General features: G+C 44.5%; 1 protein-coding gene across 2 annotated transcripts in view; it reads left to right on the plus strand.

Annotated features, from left to right (window-relative positions):
* The window catches only part of LOC123997189 (E3 ubiquitin-protein ligase RNF220-like), a 49761-nt gene that overhangs the window by 22024 nt on the left and 13552 nt on the right, over nt 1–14185 (plus strand). The window contains exon 3 of one of the 2 annotated variants that reach the window (XM_046301325.1): nt 13680–13809. In XM_046301325.1, the coding sequence (XP_046157281.1) occupies nt 13680–13809 (130 nt within the window). The remainder of the gene's footprint in view (nt 1–13679; nt 13810–14185) is intronic. The other variant, XM_046301326.1, reaches the window with a different exon arrangement.

Genomic DNA, 14185 nt, shown 5'->3' on the forward strand with positions numbered 1-14185 from the left:
AGAAGCTGACTTTTAGTCAGACAGACAGACAGACAGACAGACAGACAGACAGACAGACAGACAGACAGACAGACAGACAGACAGACAGACAGACAGACAGACAGACAGACAGACAGACAGACAGACAGACAGACAGACAGACAGACAGACAGACACACAGACACACAGACACACAGACACACAGACAGACAGTTGATGTGCCAGGCTGTGTGGGGAAACACAAACACTGGTTGATCAGTGCACCAAGGCCCGTATTCACAAAGCACCTCAGAGTAAGAGTGCTGATCTAGGACCTGTCCATGTGATCCTGGTCATTATGATCCAACAGTTCAAGCTGATCCTAGATCGGCACTTTAGGAATGCTAGCTTTCTCTGCAATGTCACTCATCCCAGCAGCAGTGGTATGTGACTGTGAGACAGCATCTGATATTATCTGTATGTGGAGAGACAGAAGCCGGATCACTTTGAGGGCTATGTGTGATGTGGTGCTGGTCGCTATTAGTACTGTTTTCCTGTTTCCAACCTCTTACACCTTTGCTGTATGGGGGACAGGTGTGAGTGTGTATGTGTGTGTGTCTCTGTGTCTGGGTGTGCGTGTGTGTGAACATACAGTATTTGTGCGTGCTTGCATGTGTTTGTGTGTCTGCGTGCGTTCATGCATTCGTGCATCCGTGACTCGAGGTCCCCTGCTATCTAGAAGTCCCATTGACTGTGAGTGTTCAGGGTCAAAGTGCTTGATGCAATCAGCTTCGGAGAATGAGCCTTTCATTTTCCCGCATTAAGCACTAATTGACAGGCTGTTGACAGAGGGAGGGAGAGGGAGAGGGAGAGAGGGAGAACGAAAAAGAGAGCGAGAGAGGGGGAACGGGAGAGAAGGGAACGGGAGAGAAGGAAAGGGAGAGCGGGAGAGGAAGAGAGGGAGCGAGCACGAAATAAGAGAGTGAAAGACAGGGAAAGGGAGAGAGGGAGCGAGCATGAAAAAAAGAGAGTGAGAGACAGAGGATAAAGGGAGAGAGGGAGAGAGGGAGAGAGGGAGTGAGCACGAAAAAAAGAGAGTGAGAGACAGAGGATAAAGGGAGAGAGGGAGCGAGCATGAAAAAAAGAGAGCGAGAGACAGAGAGAGGGAGAAAGAGGGAGAGACAGAGAGGGAGAGAGAGCATGATAAAAAGAGAGAGAGAGAGAGAGAGAGAGAGAGAGAGAGAGAGAGAGAGAGAGAGAGAGGGAGAGAGAGAGAGAGAGAAAGAAAAGCCCAGGCCAGCAGTGTGTGTTAATCAGTGGGTCGACTAATAGCAATCTGTATTTTAAGGGCCAATCTAATTAGACCTTTAACGAGGGGCTATGATTACTCTATTAGCCCCTTAATGCCTCATTCAGACCCACTCAGGCCACACACACACACACACACACACACACACACACACACACACACACACACACACACACACACACACACACACACACACACACACACACACACACACACACACACACACACACACACACACACACACACACACACACACACGCTTTATTGACAAGAGAGAAATGTCTCTCTTTCAGGTGGATGGACTGGCGTACTCAGAGTCCAGACAATTCAGATAAGAGAACTAGAGCAGTCCACCAAGATGTATAGCCGGATGATAGTGTCATCATGACAGCGGGATCCAACTGTCACTGTAGGGCCCATGCTCAGCCGCTAAAAGTAAATGTTATCTCCAACTTGATTACCAGTGTTCAGCTGATGTCACCTCACCATCACTTAGCCTGTGACAGCTTAGCCTGTGACAGCTGTGACCTCTCAGACGAATAAACTTTGACCGGATTTGATTTTGATTTGTGAACCGGCTTATATCATCCCATCACCAACGCTCCACTTCAAACCTGCAGGCATAAAGCTTTGTAATGCAGGCATAAAGCTTTGTAATGCAGGCATAAAGCTTTGTAATGCAGGCGTAAAGCTTTGTAATGCAGGCGTAAAGCTTTGTAATGCAGGCATAAAGCTTTGTAATGCAGGCGTAAAGCTTTGTAATGCAGGCGTAAAGCAGGCGTAAAGCTTTGTAATGCAGGCGTAAAGCTTTGTAATGCAGGCGTAAAGCTTTGTAATGCAGGCGTTTGTAATGCAGCTTTGTAATGCAGGCGTAAAGCTTTGTAATGCAGGCATAAAGCTTTGTAATGCAGGCATAAAGCTTTGTAATGCAGGCATAAAGCTTTGTAATGCAGGCATAAAGCTTTGTAATGCAGGCATAAAGCTTTGTAATGCAGGCATAAAGCTTTGTAATGCAGGCATAAAGCTTTGTAATGCAGGCATAAAGCTTTGTAATGCAGGCATAAAGCTTTGTAATGCAGGCGTAAAGCTTTGTAATGCAGGCGTAAAGCTTTGTAATGCAGGCATAACGCTTTGTAATGCAGGCGTAAAGCTTTGTAATGCAGGCGTAAAGCTTTGTAATGCAGGCATAAAGCTTTGTAATGCAGGCATAAAGCTTTGTAAATGCAGGCATAACGCTTTGTAATGCAGGCATAAAGCTTTGTAATGCAGGCATAAAGCTTTGTAATGCAGCCATAAAGCTTTGTAATGCAGGCATAAAGCTTTGTAATGCAGGCATAATGCTTTGTAATGCAGGCATAAAGCTTTGTAATGCAGGCATAACGCTTTGTAATGCAGGCATAAAGCTTTGTAATGCAGGCATAACACTTTGTAATGCAGGCATAACACTTTGTAATGCAGGCATAAAGCTTTGTAATGCAGGCATAACGTTTTGTAATGCAGGCATAAAGCTTTGTAATGCAGGCATAAAGCTTTGTAATGCAGGCATAAAGCTTTAATGCAGGCATAATGCTTTGTAATGCAGGCATAAAGCTTTGTAATGCAGGCATAACGTTTTGTAATGCAGGCATAACGCTTTGTAATGCAGGCATAAAGCTTTGTAATGCAGGCATAACGTTTTGTAATGCAGGCATAACGCTTTGTAATGCAGGCATAAAGCTTTGTAATGCAGGCATAACGTTTTGTAATGCAGGCATAACTCTTTGTAATGCAGGCATAAAGCTTTGTAATGCAGGCATAACGTTTTGTAATGCAGGCATAACGCTTTGTAATGCAGGCATAAAGCTTTGTAATGCAGGCATAAAGCTTTGTAATGCAGGCATAAAGCTTTGTAATGCAGGCATAATGCTTTGTAATGCAGGCATAACATTTTGTAATGCAGGCATAAAGCTTTGTAATGCAGGCATAAAGCTTTGTAATGCAGGCTTAAAGCTTTGTAATGCAGGCATAATGCTTTGTAATGCAGGCATAAAGCTTTGTAATGCAGGCATAACGCTTTGTAATGCAGGCATAACGCTTTGTAATGCAGGCATAAAGCTTTGTAATGCAGGCATAACGTTTTGTAATGCAGGCATAACGCTTTGTAATGCAGGCATAAAGCTTTGTAATGCAGGCATAAAGCTTTGTAATGCAGGCATAAAGCTTTGTAATGCAGGCATAATGCTTTGTAATGCAGGCATAATGCTTTGTAATGCAGGCATAAAACTTTGTAATGCAGGCATAAAGCTTTGTAATGCAGGCATAATGCTTTGTAATGCAGGCATAAAACTTTGTAATGCAGGCATAACGGTTGTTACAAGTATGTGTGATCCTTCATAATGTGTTATAGTAACGTCAAAGCCAGAGGCATCCATATGACACAATAGGAAACTGAAGCGGAGGGGCACTGTTCCTCTACGGGTGTTGGACAGAGAAATCTTACCCCATAAATGTTGTGTTTGTAGTTCTTGAGGTTTAGATATAGTCCTATCTGTATAATGACCAGCCCTAAGGGCAACCTTAACTTCACCGCAACTCACACTCTCTCCTTTCCCTTTTTTCTTCTTCTTCCAGACCTGTAGATCAGTATCAAAGATCATTGAGCCATGCATTTCAAAGAGGCGGGATTGATTACAGTCTGAAAAGACTAGAGGCAGAGTTTGCCTTCGGGGTGAACATGGTCTAAGAGGAGAACCTGGTAGTTGAGACATGGCTGCCGAGTCCACTCTCTTTCTTATTTGCGGATAGAAAGAGATGATTGGCAGAGGACATGCACGGCCATGGCCACAGCTGTCGGAACTATGGTGACCTGTAATGGAGGAGAGGAGAGGAGAGGAGAGGAGAGGAGAGGAGAGGAGAGGAGAGGAGAGGAGAGGAGAGGAGAGGAGAGGAGAGGAGAGGAGAGGAGAGGAGAGGAGAGGAGAGGAGAGGAGAGGAGCGAGGGAGACAGAAAGAGACACAGAGAGAAAAAAAGGGAGGTTTCCAATATTGGTTGAAGCTCTTTGTTCTGATTGACCTGTGGTCAAAGGGCCTTGTCATTGATCGGTGGGTCATCAGAGAAGGGCTGTGGGGCTGAGGTGGTTCACAATGAGTCAATTTGAGGTTGAATTCCACTAGGAGTTGAAAGATGGAGCACAGCTGCTAAACTCAATATTCGCCTCCTTTTCTGCGTCAATTGGGAGTTTTACTCTGATATACTGTTTAAAAAAATAATGAATAAATATTTTCCTAAGCCTAGAAGAATATACAAGATCAGAGTGAATCTCCCAATAGGTGTTGCAAAGGAGACGAATATACCTATGAGTGTGTTTACATCGCTTTCTTTCATCAATCCATAATATTCTGAACTGTTCTCTCCATATATTCTACTGAGTCTGTCGAGAAAATTACAATTGAAGGTACACCAATTTTAAAGGGTTGGCTTTAGATAAATGTAGAGAAAACCCTGTTGACAAAGGGAGCTGATCGTGGACTACAGGAAGGAAGGCAGTGCACGCCCCCATTCACATCAACGAGGCTGTAGTGGAGCGGGTCTAGAGCTTCATGTTTTTTCGATGACACGACAACGCCTCTTCCCCCTCAGGAGGCTGAAAAGAATTAGCAGGGGCCCTCAGATCCTCAAAAAGGTTCTACAGCCGCATTGTTGATAGTTCTTGACTGGCTGCATCACCGTTTGTTATGGCAACGGGCTGGCATCCGACCATAAGGCGCTACAGAGGGTAGTGCGTACGGCCCAGTACATCACATACAGAATCTCTATACCCGGCGATGTCAGAGGGAGACCCTAAAAATGGTCAAATAATCCAGCCACCCAAGTCATAGACTGTTCTCTCTCCTTACTGCACAGCAAGCGGTACCAGAGCGCCATGTCTTTTTTTGCACTGACTCTCTCACAAATACTCCAACACTCTAACACACACACACACACACACACACACACACACACACACACACACACACACACACACACACACACACACACACACACACACACACACACACACACACACACACACACACACACACACACACACACACACACACACACACACACACACACACACAAACACACCCTTTCTTTGACCCTGTCCCTGTCCTTTGTGCTTTGTCCACAGTCCCTCTCACTATCTCTGCACATGACTTTCACACACTTTCACACGAGCTTCTGCTACTCTATATATTATCCATCCTGATTGCCTTGTCACTTTAACCCCTACCTACATGTGCATATTACCTCAACTACCTCAACTACCTCGCGCCCCTGCACATTGACTCGGTTCCGGTGCTTGTTATTGTTGTTTTGTTGTGTTACCATTTTTTTCTCGTACTTTTTTAACTCTGTGCTGTTGATTTAGGGCTCGTAAGCGTTTCACCGTAAAGTCCACACCTGTTGTATTCGGCGCATGTGACAAATAAAACTTGATTAGATTTGAATGAAAACGCCACGAGAGCATCTGTTGGCCAGCAAGTGGGAGGGTTCTCAGCAATTGAATTAAATGTATTCAGTGCGTGCGTGGGAACCAAGCTTGCAAAGCCCGCTACACACCTGCATAAGGCAGTGGCGTGTATTCATGGATGCCAAGAAAAGCCAGGCTTCCCTCAAAAAAGGACCAAGAAAGAAACATACAATACTGTATCGTTCGCCTTTGTTTTCATCATTTCCTTCCATTCACAAATTGTATCTCACCGTAGAAAGCATCCGAGCGAGCAAAATGGGATGGCATATCACTGCAGAATGCTGTGGTTGCCATGCTGGTTATTAAGTGTGCCTTGAATTTAAAGTCCAAGTATACAGATTTGACGATATTCTTGCAGAAAAATGGAATATGAATGCGAATGTCTCCATCGCGATTTGCCCAAATGTACCCGGTGATTTCACACTAAAAGGTTCACTTATACTTCAAGTTATCCATCTGAAACGTTGCACATACACTGCTGCCATCTTCTGGACACTATCGGAATTACAACCAGAGTGATAGCTATAACGGTGACCTTTCTCTTACATTTCAAAGATGCTGGTAAAAAAACACTGGTTGTTTTTATTCTTTGTATTTTCTTCTACCAGATCTAGTGTGTTATATTCTCCGACATTCAATTCATATTTCCACAAACTTCAAAGTGTTTCCTTTCAAATGGTACCAAGAGTATTGGAAAGATTGGAAGATTAGAACGCTGTCGCGGTCATCCCCCTCTTCAAAGGGGGTGACACTCTAGGCCCAAACTGTTACAGACCTATATCCATCCTGCCTGCCTTTCTAAAGTCTTCAAAAGCCAAGTTTACAAACAGATCACTGACCATTTCGAATCCCACCGTACCTTCTCCGCTGTGCAATCTGGTTTCCGAGCTGGTCACTGGTGCACCTCAGCCACGCTCAAGGTACTAAACGATATCATAACCGCCATCGAAAAAAGACAGTACTGTGCAGCCGTCTTCTTCGACCTGGCCAAGGCTTCGTGTCAGATCAGTGTGTCAAATCGGAGGGCTTGTTGTCTGGAACTCTGGTAGTCTCTGTGGTTTAATTCTCGGGCCGACTCTTTTCTCTGTTTTTATCAATGATGTCGCTCTTGCTGCAGGTGAATTCTTGATCTACTTCTACGCAGACGACACCATTCTTTATACATCTGGCCCTTCTTTGGACACTGTGTTAACAAACCTCCAAATGAGCTTCAATGCCATACAACACTCCTTCAGTGGGGTCTCCAACTGCTCTTAAATGCTAATAAAACTAAATGCATGCTCTTCAACAAATCGCTCCCCGCCCCCGCCCGCCCGCCCGCCCAACCATCATCACTACTATGGACGGTTCTGACTTAGAATATGTGGACAACTACAAATCCCTAGGTGTCTGGCTAGACTGTAAACTCTCCTTCCAGACTCATATTAAGCATCTCCAATCCAAAATTAAATCTAGAATTGGCTTCCTATTTCACAACATAGCATCCTTCACTCATGCTGCCAAACATATCCTTGTAAAACGGACTATCCTACCGATCCTCGATTTGTCATTTACAAAATAGCCTCCAACACTCTACTCAGCAAATTGGATCTCCAGTCTATCACAGTGCCATCCGTTTTGTCACCAAAGCCCCGTATACCACCACTGTGACCTGTATGCTCTTGTCGGCTGGCACTCACTACATATTCGCCGCCAGACCCACTGGCTCCAGGTCATCTATAAGTCTTTGCTAGGTAAAGCTCCACCTTATCTCAGCTCACTGGTCACCATAGCAACACCCACCTGTAGCACACGCTCCAACAGGTATATCTCACTGGTCATCCCCAAAGCCAACACCTCTTTTGGCTGCCTTTCCTTCCAGTTCTCTGCTGACAATGACTGGAAACAATTGTAAAAATCGCTGAAGCTGGAGACTTATATCTCCCTCATTAACTTTTAGCATCAGTTATCTGAGCTGCTTATCGTCGCTGCAGCTGTAAACAGCGCATCTGTAAATAGCCCATCCAACTACCTACCTCATCCCCATATTTTTATTTATTTACTTGTTTTGCTCTTTTGCACACCAGTATTTCTACTTGCACATCATCACTCTGGTGTTATTGACTGTACGTTTGTTTATCCCATGTGTTGTTTTTTTATCAAACTGCTTTGCTTTATCTTGGCCAGGTAGCAGTTGTAAATGAGAACTTGTTCTCAACTGGCCTACCTGGTTAAATAAAGGTGAAATAAAAAATAAATAAATATGCATATCCTTGCTTCAGGTCCTGAGCTACAGGCAGTTAGTTTTGGGTCATTTCATTTTGGTGAAAATTGAAAAAAAGCGGGCTATCCCTAAGAAGTCAACACTTTTTTGATTATTTCATAGTTTTGATTTCTTCACTATTATTCTGCAATGTAGAAAACAGTAAAAAATGAAGAAGAACCATTGAATGAGTAGGTGCTTCCAATCTTTTGACTGCTATTTTTGTAATAAATATATTTTTAAAATTCCGATTTTTCAGAGGGTGCAGCCCCCTCAGAACCCCTACTTTCCGCGGCTATGCTCCACCAATTTGTCATGCATAGGTGTAATAGGTGGCAGGGAAGTCCGGCGCAGGAGAGTCAAATGGAGTGTAAAATGGAGTCTTTTAATAAAGTCCACGGAGTATGCTCCATAACACTAAATGTACATAAACAAACAGACATGGGTACGAGGACCCGACGCTCACCTAATACAACAAACACACTACACTGACAATAAAACAATCTCTGACAAAGACATGAGGGGAAACAGAGGGTTAAATACACAACAGGTAATGAATGGGATAGAAAACAGGTGTGTGGGAAGACAAGACAAAACCAATGGAAAATGAAAAAAGGATCAATGATGGCTAGAAGACCGGTGACGTCGAACGCCGAGCACCGCCTGAACAAGGAGAGGCAACGACTTCGGCAGAAGTCGTGACACAATTCTACATTTGTCAACTCAATGCTTCTGAAATTCCGTTTAAAATGTAACATAAATGCACTGTAATTCAAGCTTTAAAACTCCATTTATTTCCCTCCCTGCCTCATGACAAATTGTGTACAGTAGCAGGATTTTTGCATTAAAGCTGCACCAACAAAAACTCTCTTCCCCGTGACAAAATGTGTAGAATTGCAGGAAATTAGCTTGAAAACGACAAAATGCTCCTTCGCAGGTCTCAAGACTCTGTTCGTTCGGCCAAGCACTTGCCAAAGTCAAAGTCAAACTTATTGTGTCCTATTTATATCTCACTCAATTTGTTTTCTGATTATGAGGGGGGTCCCTGATGAATTTCCTATTACAAAAGGCTTCCCCCGGCCCCAAAAAGTTCGAGAACCCCTGCCCTACTGGGAATTACAGTGCTGTCCTCCATCTGTACTTCTAATGTACAATGTAGACATAAGACCCATCAACAATGAGTTAATACAGCCTTTATTAGTCAATGACTAATCATTACAGTCCTAATGAGACATTGATTAAAGGCAATGAGGAAGTGGCGGTAAGGATGGTGGTGGTGGTGCGGTATCTCGAAGACATTATACACAATGGATTGGGTGGCGTGAGGTGAAACTGGGAACCATGGCCCATAGGGCTGTGGTCAAAAGTATTGCACTTAATAGGGAATAGTGTGCCATTTGGGAACCAGAGGATGTGTGTATTACGGTAATTGACCATTTAAAAACAGTTAGACAAGAGTATTTCTCAACATCACATTTGCTTTTATTTTTTTATTGTTTACCCGGGGGAATTCTGGGATGAATAAAAATTATGAAAAAACCTACCAACCTTTTGAAAGCCACGGGAAATGGGAAATGGCTCTCAGCATATGTGTTAGCAGCTACAGTACATGGCCTATTATGTCACTCGTTAAATAGCCTACCTCTCAATAGGCCATTATTTCCCCAATAAAAACAAATGGCAGCCCATTTCCCTCCGCCATTTACTTCAGAGAGCTTGACGACGTCCCAAATGGCACCCTATTCCCTATATAGTGTACTACGTTTGGCCATGATCCATAGGGACCCATAGGCACTACATAGGGAATAGGGTGCCATTTGGGACATAGGTAGGAAGTGTGTTCCAGGTAGGAAGAAAAGCGCTGAGTAACATCCTGTAATATTTTTGATGTGATGTTTTTAATGGGAAGCAGGTTGTCGTGGGAGACAGGAAGGGGCGGGGCACAGGTGTGGTGGGAGCCAATTACTTTTATGACTCAGGTCTCCTCTGAACGCTTGCCAACTACAGCCCCCACAAGCCTCTGCAATCTACCCACTGATTACACATATTAGAGCCTGTGCTTATTATGACGTTAAAGTGGAAAGGGAAACTAATTGTTATTGGGTCTGATGATGGTAGTTAGGGCGCGGTGTCAATGTTTTATCATACTAGATAGGCATACAGCTAGCCTTGATTTCCAGCCTTCCTTTCTGAGCTGAGTGATGAACGACCACAGCATCTTGAGACTGGCATACAGCAAGACGCAGGCACACAAATCATCCTCTTTTTCTTTTCTTTCTGGAGGCTTGCCTGTACCATATCCCAGCCATTCAAAACGATCCAATCTTGACCATTGCCCATGTCTGTCAATCATAGTTATACCACACCTCCAGATTTTGTCACTGCGGGTTATTCTTTACAACATGTCCAAATAGCCTTGTTCATGCCCTGGACTAATGTCACAGGGTGACATCAAGCCCTGATGACATGTGGCATTCTATAAAGGTCACGTCAGCCATCTCAGCTACGTGTGTCTCTACGGTAGTGGCACCCGTCATATGGGGGCTGGCATCAGCGATTACCACAGCCCACAGGGTGACTATGGTCTTTTTAGGGATGTGTGTGTGTGTGTGTGTGTGTGTGTGTGTGTGTGTGTGTGTGTGTGTGTGTGTGTGTGTGTGTGTGTGTGTGTGTGTGTGTGTGTGTGTGTGTGTGTGTGTGTGTGTGTGTGTGTGTGTGTGTGTGTGTGTGTGTGTGTGGCTATACGGGATAGAATTGATGTCCTATACATACAGCAGGCGTATGACTTTAAGCACTTCCTCTGTTTCCAGGATCCTATAACCTGCAATAACAACAGTTCTATCTGACATCAAATATGATTTCCCTCAAATAGAGCATTAGTGTATTGAAATACATTGTACTTTACGGACCATATGAGGGTTCCTATTTATTGTAATTTAATTGTGAGGGGATTAGACAAAAACTCAATACAGTATTTCTACTGAACATTCCTCTCACAGGTGACTCCTGTGAAAGGCCTTGGAAGATAAGATATAGATTGTATTTATTTTGTGCTGACATGCAGTCATACTGCTCTGTCGTCCATATGATTTCCTCCTGACAACAACAAACCATAACAGAAAGACTATTTCCTGAATCTTGATTGATTTTGAGATTTGAAAATGGGATTACTACTATAGATACAAAAGATGTTACCATAGGAGCCGGGAGAGCATGAAACTCGCAACGCTAGGATAGTGGTTTCGATTCCCGGTACCATCCGTACGTAAAAAAAAAAAATGCACGCATGTATATAAATCGGTTTCGATTAAAACGTCTGCTAGATGGTATTATATTATATTACAGGAGTGTTAGGAAGTGACTTGTTGTGAACTGTTGTTCCTTCTGACATTCTCCGTCTTTTGTTGTTGCAACAAACCATTTCCTCTGACAGGCCACAACGTACCGCAAGTTAGCGGTACAGTACCTCTACAACTGTATGGATATCATTGTAGAGTCAAAGGCTTCAGGATGTAACCTAGGAGGTAGCCTAACCATGATGCCACCATGCATGTGTTTTCCCTCAGAAACAGAGACAGTGTAGCCTAACCACTGGCCTTAACCACCAGCCTCTCTAGTGAGGGATGGGACCACCGCTGAACAAAGAGCAGAACAAATGAGAGTGCTACACATCTTTGGCAGCCTGGGGGGGGGGACAGCTTTCCAGACAGAGAGGGAATCCATCAGCTCCTGTTAAATGGGGAGATAGCTAGCTAGCCACATAGGCTAGTTTACTGCCCCCTTGTTATGTGTCTGAGACCCCCCCCCCCCTCCAGGCTCAGCAATGAGGCTGACTGATGCTGACACATTTTTCTGGGAGGGGGAAGGGGGAATGGGAGGGGGAGTAGCCACAGGAAGATGTTTGGGGTTGGGGGGTTCTAAGACTTTTTTCACCTATGATGGTGCACAATTACATTTTTGCCAGCGCTACAGATGACTATATCGGTCCAGTAATACAGGACTAGACAAAATGTATATATATATATATTTTTGTCATATATTTGTTTTAGCTACTTCCCGCAGCTATGGGAGGGAGAGATGTGGGAAAGGAGGGGGAGGAAGCATGTGTACAGGGTGGTTGTGATGTTGATGCCACGAATGTGCACGCATGCAGGCACACACACACACACACACACACACACACACACACACACACACACACACACACACACACACACACACACACACACACACACACACACACACACACACACACACACACACACACACACACACACACACACACACACACACCATAATTAAGTCTTGGTCATTAAAGTGCTTTTTAGGACAGATATAGCTTCAATCAGGGCTGGGAAACCATCCCTAACATGGAGGTTGCCTGGTGCAGACAAGAGACGACAGGATATGGTGGAGGGAGGATGGGGAGGGAGAGTCTACAAAAACGGGGACAATAAACCACCTGAAAATCAAATCCCATTCCTCTTATCATGGCGCCATTCAGAGACGCTTATCTCACCAGGTAATGTGGTTATAAATTCAATTTCAGCTCCGAGATTTCATTGTTTACTAATGCCTGCGTGTTCCGGGCCGGGGAGCGCTGAAAGCCCGGCAACGCTCGATGCGTGTCGGGAAAACTCATTTAGGCTTCCGCGAGGGATGCAAAAAAGGCGTGAGGAACACAGAATGACCTGTCACTTTTCCCAAGGACACTGAGCGTTTTTTTTTGTTGCTATTTGCGGCCATGTTTTATTCAGCAACCATTTTTTCTCTATTTGGGTCCTCATTAGGCACTCGTAGCTCAGCTGATGTCAGAGGGGACGCCAACCTGCTCCCAGCATGCCACATGTCATGTATTTTGTCCTTATGAGTGTCACTGATGTGTTGTGTAATAGGTTCCTGAGGGAAGCAGATAGGTGACTATACATGCTGCAGGCCCCTAATAGGCTCTCGGGTTGAACATCTGTGTGGCTCACTTGGTGGAGCATGGCACTTGCATTGCCAGGGTTTGTGAGTTCAATTCCCATGGGGGACCAGTATGAAAATGTTTAACCCTCACCACTGTAATTTGCTCTGGATAAGAACGTCTGCTGAATTATGTAAATGTGGAATGGTGATAAGTCGGCCTACTGTATGAGGCCTTTGTTTTGATTCATGCCATTGCTATTGACCGTGCTGTATATTCCCTCTGTAATGGCTATGTTATGGCCTTCTCCAGTCTGGTTGTGTTGAGGTGTAGAGGGAAATACGATGCAGAGAGATGGCCATACCTTTCTACATGTGATTAATGGCTCTCAGGATTAAAACACCTCATTTACCTGGTAAAATGTTGATATAGTATAACTCCCTTCCCAGCTGGCTGCTTATGTCCATATACCATCAGTGAAACCCAATGGGCCGGGTGGGCCGGGCTAATGTTCCCATTGACAGCCTATGATGTAGGCTCGCTGACAGGGTGGGGTGTGTGTGTGTGTGTGTGTGTGTGTGTGTGTGTGTGTGTGTGTGTGTGTGTGTGTGTGTGTGTGTGTGTGTGTGTGTGTGTGTGTGTGTGTGTGTGTGTGTGTGTGTGTGTGTGTGTGTGTGTGTGTGTGTTACACCTGAATGTGATTTGACACCGAATATTCGAATGACGTACTCTTGCCTCCTCCCTCCGCCTTTCCTCCCCTCTCTGTGTCAGTAGGTAAGGGGAACATCCTGTATGACTCCCAGGCCCCAGTGTGTCCTGTGTGCCATGCTGTGTTACGACCAGGTGAGCTACAGGAGCACATGGAGCAGGAGATGGGCAGACTGACACAGTTACAAATCAGGTAGGCATACAGAAGACTGCACATACGTGTACTCGATTTCTTTCCTTTCACCTCCCGCCTTTCTTTCTCGGTGTCTTTCTTTTATTCTTTATTCTTTATCCTCTCTCTCTCTCTCTCTCTCTCTCTCTCTCTCTCTCTCTCTCTCTCTCTCTCTCTCTCTCTCTCTCTCTCTCTCTCTCTCTCTCTCTCTCTCTCTCTCTCTCTCTCTCTCTCTCTCTCTCTCTCTCTCTCTCTCTCTCGTTTAGTGCTTCCAGATGTGGTTGTGATTATTAATATTTACAGATAGCTGGAGGGCCCCTCCATCATATTTCCTGTCTCCTTTGTCACTGGCGTGTAATGTTTACAAGGTGCCTCATTTTTCTCAGCATATTTCATA

The sequence above is a fragment of the Oncorhynchus gorbuscha genome, linkage group LG15 (genome assembly GCF_021184085.1).
Source record: "Oncorhynchus gorbuscha isolate QuinsamMale2020 ecotype Even-year linkage group LG15, OgorEven_v1.0, whole genome shotgun sequence".
In the NCBI taxonomy this organism is placed as follows: Eukaryota; Metazoa; Chordata; class Actinopteri; order Salmoniformes; family Salmonidae; genus Oncorhynchus; species Oncorhynchus gorbuscha.